Here is a 9,233-nt window from a genome sequence, read left to right on the forward strand (position 1 = left end):
AGAGATGGAGACGGGAGAGAAACAGAGAGAGATGGAGAAACAGAGAAACAGAGAGATGGAGAAACAGAGATGGAGAAACAGAGATGGAGAACGGGAGAGAAACAGAGAGATGGAGAACGGGAGAGAAACAGAGAGATGGAGAAAACAGAGAGATGGAGAACGGGAGAGAAACAGAGATGGAGAACGGGAGAGGAGAGAGATGGAGAACGGGAGAGAAACAGAGAGAGATGGAGAACAGAGAGATGGAGAACGGGAGAGAAACAGAGAGATGGAGAAACGGGAGAGAAACAGAGAGATGGAGAAACAGAGAGATGGAGAACGGGAGAGAAACAGAGAGAGATGGAGAACGGAGAGATGGAGAACGGGAGAGAAACAGAGAGAGATGGAGAACAGGGAGAGATGGAGAAACAGAGAGATGGAGAGAGATGGAGAACGGGAGAGAAACAGAGAGAGATGGAGAACGGGAGAGAAACAGAGATGGAGAACGGGGAGAAACAGAGAGAGATGGAGAACGGGAGAGAAACAGAGAGAGATGGAAACGGGAGAGATGGAAACGGAGAGAAACAGAGAGAGATGGAGAAACAGAGAGATGGAGAACGGGAGAGAAACAGGAGAGAAACGGAGAGAAAGAGAGAGATGGAGAACGGAGAGAAACAGAGAGATGGAAACGGGAGAGAAACAGAGAGATGGAGAACGGGAGAGAAACAGAGAGAGATGGAGAACGGGAGTGAAACAGAGAGAGAGATGGAGAACAGGAGAGAAACAGAGAGAGATGGAGAACGGGAGAGAAACAGAGAGAGATGGAGAACGGGAGAGAACCAGAGGGAGATGGAGAACGGGAGAGAAACAGTACAACAGGAGGTATCGGGTGAGAGAGATGGACAACGGAAGAGAAACGGAGTGCAATAGAGAGAGATTGAGGGCACAAAGTGAAAGGATTTGTGATTAGGACCCGTAGTTTTTCCTGGCTGTATGTCATTTCCTGCTAAGCTGCCAGAGGATCAGAACCACACTTCACTTCTCTACCACTCATAGTTCTGTTGTTACTGTGGGAACCACATTTCACTTCTCTACTACTCATAGTTCTGCTGTTATCATGAGAACCACACTTCTCTACTACTCATAGTTCTGTCGTTACTGTGGGAACCACACTTCACTCCACTACTGATAGTTCTGCTGTTACCGTGAGAACCACACTTCTCTACCACTCATAGTTCTGCTGTTACCATGAGAACCACACTTCTCTACCGCTCATAGTTCTGCTGTTACCATGAGAACCACACTTCTCTACCACTCATAGTTCTGTTGTTACTGTGCGAACCACACTTCTCTACTACTCATAGTTCTGCTGTTACCGTGGGGACAGAGGTGAAAGTCACGTGACTTCATTACACGGGAGAGAACTGGACGGTTGATAAAATGCCTGTTAAACACAACATTGGCTCTATGGACATTCCCGTTGAATTGGTTTCAAACATGAAGCAAGGAACAATGTTTTCTCAACGTTGCCTGTATGTTGACTGAATGATTTTTGAGGTGCATAGCAGGATACTCCTTGCAATTATCACATTGGTGACCACTGGTTTATCAGACAGCAGGTTGGACTGCACACACTATGAGGCACAGGTATGTGTGTGTGAATCTAGTTTCCTGTTTGTGTGTGTGTGTATACAGTCAGTCTCTTTGTCCACTCTATATTGAGTTGGTACCCTGAGGTTAGGGTAGGGGCCAGGTGTGGAGGCCGAGCTGGAGCCTGGGGCTCAGGTCGTGGTCTGTACCCGCTGGTGGAGAGCCTCAGCCTTGGTCCGCAGGCTACGAAACTCCTCCTGGATGGAATCTGTCAGGGCCTTCCTCATCTCCATCTGTGTGATGGAGTAGAACCAAAAATGTGATTATATTACTGCAGTGCTAGCCTCTCTACACTGGCTTCCTGTCATGGCAAGGGCTGATTTCAAGGTTTTACTGCTAACCTACAAAGCATTACATGGGCTTGCTCCTACCTGTCTCTCTGATTTGGTCCTGCCGTACATACCTACACGTACGCTACGGTCACAAGACGCAGGCCTCCTAATTGTCCCTAGAATTTCTAAGCAAACAGCTGGAGGAAGGGCTTTCTCCTATAGAGCTCAATTTTTATGGAACGGTCTGCCTACCCATGTGAGAGACGCAAACTCGGTCTCAATCTTTAAGTCTTTACTGAAGACTCATCTCTTCATGGAAGTCTCTCTAATATGCTCATACATTGGGCAGGAGGTTAGGAAGTGCAGCTCAGTTTCCACCTCATTTTGTGGGCAGTGAGCACATAGCCTGTCTTCTCTTGAGAGCCAGGTCTGCCTGCGGCGGCCTTTCTCAATAGCAAGGCTATGCTCACTGAGTCTGTACATAGTCAAAGCTTTCCTTAAGTTTGGGTCAGTCACAGTGGTCAGGTATTCTGCCACTGTGTACTCTCTGTTTAGGGCCAAATAGCATTCTAGTTTGCTCTGTTTGTTGTTAATTCTTTCCAATGTGTCAAGTAATTATCTTTTTGGTTTCTCATGGTTTGGGTCTAATTGTGTTGCTGGCTGAGGGGAATCTCTCTGTAGGTGAGGGCTTTACTAATGAAGGTTTGGGAAACACTTCCTTTTAGTTTGTTTTAGAATTTAATGTTTATTTTCTAGATTTAGCTAATTAACGGGCATCGTACTAATTCTACTCTGCATTATTTGTGGTTTTGTGTTGTACACTAGGGATGTTTTTACAGAATTCTGCACGCAAAATCTACATTTGGTGTTTGTCCCATTTTGTGTGTACTTGGTTGGTATTTTCATTTATTATGGATCCCCATTAGTTCCTGCCAAGGCAGCAGCTACTCTTTCTGGGGTTTATTATGGATCACCATTAGTCCCTGCCAAGGCAGCAGCTACTCTTCCTGGGGTTTATTATGGATCCCCATTAGTTCCTGCCAAGGCAGCAGCTACTCTTCCTGGGGTTTATAATGGATCCCTATTAGTTCCTGCCAAGGCAGCAGCTACTCTTCCTGGGGTTTATAATGGATCCCCATTAGTTCCTGTCAAGGCGGCAGCTATTCTTCCTGGGGTTTATTATGGATCCCTATTAGTTCATGCCAAGGCAGCAGCTACTCTTCCTGGGGTTTATAATGGATCCCCATTAGTTCCTGTCAAGGCAGCAGCTACTCTTCCTGGGGTTTATTATGGATCCCCCTTAGTTCCTGTCAAGGCAGCAGCTACTCTTCCTGGGGTTTATAATGGATCCCCATTAGTTCCTGTCAAGGCAGCAGCTACTCTTCCTGGGGTTTATAATGGATCCCCATTAGTTCCTGTCAAGGCAGCAGCTACTCTTCCTGGGGTTTATAATGGATCCCCATTAGTTCCTGCCAAGGCAGCAGCTACTCTTCCTGGGGTTTATAATGGATCCCCATTAGTTCCTGCCAAGGCAGCAGCTACTCTTCCTGGGGTTTATTATGGATCCCCATTAGTTCCTGTCAAGGCAGCAGCTACTCTTCCTGGGGTTTATTATGGATCCCCATTAGTTTCTGCCAAGGCAGCAGCTACTCTTCCTGGGGTTTTTATAATGGACTCTTCCTGGGGTTTATAATGAATCCCCATTCAAGGCAGCAGCTACTCTTCCTGGGGTTTATAATGGATCCCCATTAGTTCCTGTAAAAGCAGCAGCTACTCTTCCTGGGGTTTATAATGAATCCCCATTAGTTCCTGTCAAGGCAGCAGCTACTCTTCCTGGGGTTTATAATGGATCCCCATTAGTTCCTGCCACGGCAGCAGCTACTCTTCCTGGGGTTTATAATGGATCCCCATTAGTTCCTGCCAAGGCAGCAGCTACTCTTTCTGGGACCCAGCAACATTAAGGCAGTTATACCATTTTAAAAACATTACATTCACAACAGATTTCACAACACAGTAAGTGTGTGCCCTCAGGCCCCTACTCCACTATCATATATCTACAGTACTAAATCCATGTGTACATGTGTATAGGGTGTATGTTATTGTTTGTGTTAATTCACAGTCCCCGCTCTTCCACAAAGTGTATTTGTATCTGTTGAAATGGTGAGTGGACTCCATACCTCACAACCATAAAGGTCAATGGGTTCTAGAACTGATTCAGGTATTTTTAGCCAGATCCTAATTAGTATGTTGAACTTTAGTTCCTTTTGATGGCATGGAAGGCCCTTCTTGCCTTGTCTCTCAAATCGTTCACAGCTTTGTGGAAGTTACCTGTGGCGCTGATGTAATTTTTGTAAATTTAAACTTACTCTTTAAAGTTGTAACAGTAGAATCCACAAGGTGATATTTCTATATTGGGTAGTACATCGTCAGTTCCTCTTGTCCTGTCAGTCATTACAGACCTTTTTAGCCTATAGATAATGTTGTAATTTTTTATCACTCAAATATCAAGAATACACATTTAAACATGGCAACATATATATAATTGCAAGAAAATTTGGTTTGGTTTGTTTGTCAAATGAGGATGTACAGGGTGAATACGTGGTCTGTTGTAGGGTATTTTTTTATTTTTTTATTTAACTAGGCAAGTCATTTAAGCACAAATTCTTATTTTCAATGACGGCCTAGGAACAGTGGGTTAACTGCCTTGTTCAAGAGCAGAATGACAGATTTTTACCTTGTCAGCTCAGGGATTGGAACTTGCAATCTTTCGGTTACTAGTCCAACGCTCTAACCACTAGGCTACCTGCCGCCCATTTTGGTAAAAAGCCAATTTGACATTTACTCGGGACATTTGTTTTCACTGAAGAAATGTAGGAGTCTGCTGTTAAAGAGGATTTTCCCAAGGTTGCTGTTGATGCATATCCCAGGGTTGAATGTCTCCACTTTTGTGGATTGGTGTGATCCGTAACTTGGCTCTAAATATTGGGGAAGATGCCAGAGCGAACTAAATATTGGGGAAGATGCCAGAGCGAACTAAATATTGGGGAAGATGCCAGAGCGAACTAAATATTGGGGAAGATGCCAGAGCGAACTAAATATTGGGGAAGATGCCAGAGCGAACTATCATTAAACATCACGTTTGATTTGCCTGCTGGGGGGCAGAGAAAGTACTCACACTCCTAGACTTTTTCCACATTGTTGTGTTACCGGCTGAATTTAAAATGGATTCCATTGAAAGAAAACAGAAACACGACACTGGCTTACACACAATACCCAATAATGTCAAAGTGGAATTATGTTTTATGAAATGTTTTGAAATTAATTTAGAAATGAAAAGCTGAAATGTTTTGATTAAATCAGTATTCAACCCCTTTGTTATGGAAAACCTAAATAAGTTCAGGAGTAAAAGTGTACTCAACAAGTCACATAATAAGTTGCATGGATTTACTCTGTGTGTGTAATAATAATATTTAACCCACGAGTCGATTGACGCACCGTCACAATTTGTCTCAATCCGCATCTGCTGTGAAAGGTGACATAGTTAGAGAAGACGTCTGTAGCGTTCGAACGGTTCGACCTACGAACTGTTATGACCTCTCTATGGGGAGACTTTAACAGAATGTGACTGGCAGAACGGGTGTTGTATGTGGAGGATGAGGGCTGCAGTAGATATCTCAGATAGGGGGGAGTGAGGCCTAAGAAGGTTTAATAAATAAGCATTAACCAGTGGGTCTTGCGACGGGTATACAGAGATGACCAGTTTACAGAGGAGTATAGAGTGCAGTGATGTGTCCTATAAGGAGCATTGGTGGCAAATCTGATGGCAGAATGGTAAAGCACATCTAGCAGCTCGAGAGCACCCTTACCTGCCAATTTATAAATTACATCTCCGTAATCTAGCATGGGTAGGATGGTCATCTGAATCAGGGTTAGTTTGGCAGCTGGGGTTGAAAGAGGACCAATTACGATAGAGGAAACCAAGTCTAGATTTAACTTTAGCCTGCAGCTTTGATATGTGCTGAGAGAAGGACAGTGTACCGTCTAGCCATACTCCCAAGTACTTGTATGAGGTGACTACATCACGTTCTAAACCCTCAGAGGTAGTAATCACACCTGTGGGGCGAGGGGTATTCTTCTTACCAAACCACATGACTTTTGTTTTGGAGGTGTTCAGAACAAGGTTAAGGGCAGAGAAAGCTTGTTGGACACTAAGAAAGCTTTGTTGTAGAGTATTATAACACAAAATCCGTGGAGGGGCCAGCTGAGTATAAGACTGTATCATCAGCATATAAATGGATGAGAGAGCTTCCTACTGCCTGAGCTATGTTGTTGATGTAAGTTGAGAAGAGCGTGGGACCTAGGATCGAGCCTTGGGGTACTCCCTTGGTGACAGGCAGAGACAGCAGATTTCCTGACTTTATACACTGCACTCTTTGAGAGAGGTAGTTAGCAAACCAGGCCAAAGACTCTTCAGAGACACCAATACTCCTTAACCGGCCCAAAATAATGGAATATTCTACCGTATCAAAAGCTTTGGCCAAGTCAATAGCAGCACAATATTGCTTAGAAACAAGGACAATGGTGACATCATTGAGGACCTTTTAAGGTTGCAGTGACACATCCATAACCTGAGTGGAAACCAGATTGCAAACCCAAGAGAATACTATAGACATCAAGAAAGACAGTCAGTTGATTATTGACACGTTTTCCCAACACTTTTGATAAACAGGGCAAAATAGAAATAGGCCTTTAACAGTTAGGATCAGCTTGATCTCCCCCTTTAAATAAAGGATGAACTGTGGCTGCCTTCCAAGCAATGGGAACCTCCCCAGAAAGGAGAGACAGGTTAAAAAGGTCAGATATAGGCTTGGCGGTGATAGGGGCAGCAACTTTAAAGAAGAAATGATCTAACCCATCTGACCCAGATGTTTTTTGGTGTGTGCTGTCTTTAGTCCTAACCCAGTGTGTACTGTCTTTAGTCCTACCCCAGCGTGTGCTGTCTTTAGTCCTACCCCAGCGTGTGCTGTCTTTAGTCCTACCCCAGCGTGTGCTGTCTTTAGTCCTACCCCAGCGTGTGCTGTCTTTAGTCCTACCCCAGCGTGTACTGTCTTTAGTCCTACCCCAGCGTGTACTGTCTTTAGTCCTACCCCAGTGTGTACTGTCTTTAGTCCTACCCCAGTGTGTACTGTCTTTAGTCCTACCCCAGTGTGTACTGTCTTTAGTCCCACCCCAGTGTGTACTGTCTTTAGTCCCACCCCAGTGTGTACTGTCTTTAGTCCTACCCCAGTGTGTACTGTCTTTAGTCCTACCCCAGTGTGTACAGTCTTTAGTCCTACCCCAGTGTGTACTGTCTTTAGTCCTACCCCAGTGTGTACTGTCTTTAGTCCCACCCCAGTGTGTACTGTCTTTAGTCCTACCCCAGTGTGTACTGTCTTTAGTCCTACCCCAGTGTGTACTGTCTTTAGTCCTACCCCAGTGTGTACTGTCTTTAGTCCTACCCCAGTGTGTACTGTCTTTAGTCCTACCCCAGTGTGTACTGTCTTTAGTCCTACCCCAGTGTGTACTGTCTTTAGTCCTAACCCAGTGTGTACTGTCTTTAGTCCTACCCCAGTACTGTCTTTAGTCCTACCCCAGTGTGTACTGTCTTTAGTCCTACCCCAGTGTGTACTGTCTTTAGTCCCACCCCAGTGTGTACTGTCTTTAGTCCTACCCCAGTGTGTACTGTCTTTAGTCCTACCCCAGTGTGTACTGTCTTTAGTCCTACCCCAGTGTGTACTGTCTTTAGTCCTACCCCAGTGTGTACTGTCTTTAGTCCTACCCCAGTGTGTACTGTCTTTAGTCCTACCCCAGTGTGTACTGTCTTTAGTTCCACCCCAGTGTGTACTGTCTTTAGTCCCACCCCAGTGTGTACTGTCTTTAGTCCCACCCCAGTGTGTACTGTCTTTAGTCCCACCCCAGTGTGTACTGTCTTTAGTCCTACCCCAGTGTGTACTGTCTTTAGTCCTACCCCAGTGTGTACTGTCTTTAGTCCTACCCCAGTGTGTACTGTCTTTAGTCCTAACCCAGTGTGTACTGTCTTTAGTCCTAACCCAGTGTGTACTGTCTTTAGTCCTATCCCAGTGTGTACTGTCTTTAGTCCTACCCCAGTGTGTACTGTCTTTAGTCCCAACCCAGTGTGTACTGTCTTTAGTCCTACCCCAGTGTGTACTGTCTTTAGTCCCACCCCAGTGTGTACTGTCTTTAGTCCTACCCCAGTGTGTACTGTCTTTAGTCCTACCCCAGTGTGTACTGTCTTTAGTCCTACCCCAGTGTGTACTGTCTTTAGTCCTACCCCAGTGTGTACTGTCTTTAGTCCTACCCCAGTGTGTACTGTCTTTAGTCCTACCCCAGTGTGTACTGTCTTTAGTCCTACCCCAGTGTGTACTGTCTTTAGTCCCACCCCAGTGTGTACTGTCTTTAGTCCTAACCCAGTGTGTACTGTCTTTAGTCCTACCCCAGTGTGTACTGTCTTTAGTCCTACCCCAGTGTGTGCTGTCTTTAGTCCTACCCCAGTGTGTACTGTCTTTAGTCCTACCCCAGTGTGTACTGTCTTTAGTCCTACCCCAGTGTGTACTGTCTTTAGTCCTACCCCAGTGTGTACTGTCTTTAGTCCTACCCCAGTGTGTACTGTCTTTAGTCCTACCCCAGTGTGTACTGTCTTTAGTCCTAACCCAGTGTGTACTGTCTTTAGTCCTACCCCAGTGTGTACTGTCTTTAGTCCTACCCCAGTGTGTACTGTCTTTAGTCCTACCCCAGTGTGTACTGTCTTTAGTCCCAACCCAGTGTGTACTGTCTTTAGTCCTACCCCAGTGTGTACTGTCTTTAGTCCTACCCCAGTGTGTACTGTCTTTAGTCCTACCCCAGTGTGTACTGTCTTTAGTCCTACCCCAGTGTGTACTGTCTTTAGTCCCAACCCAGTGTGTACTGTCTTTAGTCCTACCCCAGTGTGTACTGTCTTTAGTCCCAACCCAGTGTGTACTGTCTTTAGTCCTACCCCAGTGTGTACTGTCTTTAGTCCTACCCCAGTGTGTACTGTCTTTAGTCCTACCCCAGTGTGTACTGTCTTTAGTCCTACCCCAGTGTGTACTGTCTTTAGTCCTACCCCAGTGTGTACTGTCTTTAGTCCTACCCCAGTGTGTACTGTCTTTAGTCCTACCCCAGTGTGTACTGTCTTTAGTCCTACCCCAGTGTGTACTGTCTTTAGTTCTACCCCAGTGTGTACTGTCTTTAGTCCCAACCCAGTGTGTACTGTCTTTAGTCCCACCCCAGTGTGTACTGTCTTTAGTCCCAACC

At 45.3% G+C, this 9,233-nt stretch overlaps 1 protein-coding gene across 3 annotated transcripts in view; it reads right to left on the reverse strand.

Moving 5' to 3' along the window:
- Positions 1 to 669: 669 nt before the first annotated feature.
- Positions 670 to 9,233, reverse strand: part of tafazzin (tafazzin, phospholipid-lysophospholipid transacylase) — a 39,256-nt gene continuing 30,692 nt past the window's right edge. For 2 of the 3 annotated variants that reach the window (XM_052506722.1, XM_052506723.1), the window contains exon 11: positions 670 to 1,862. In XM_052506722.1, the coding sequence (XP_052362682.1) occupies positions 1,761 to 1,862 (102 nt within the window). In that variant the 3' untranslated portion in view covers positions 670 to 1,760. Of the gene's footprint in view, positions 1,863 to 4,267; positions 4,343 to 9,233 lie in introns of all 3 variants that reach the window. The other variant, XR_008112595.1, reaches the window with a different exon arrangement.

Source organism: Oncorhynchus keta, unplaced genomic scaffold (assembly GCF_023373465.1).
Source record: "Oncorhynchus keta strain PuntledgeMale-10-30-2019 unplaced genomic scaffold, Oket_V2 Un_contig_2736_pilon_pilon, whole genome shotgun sequence".
Taxonomy (NCBI): domain Eukaryota; kingdom Metazoa; phylum Chordata; class Actinopteri; order Salmoniformes; family Salmonidae; genus Oncorhynchus; species Oncorhynchus keta.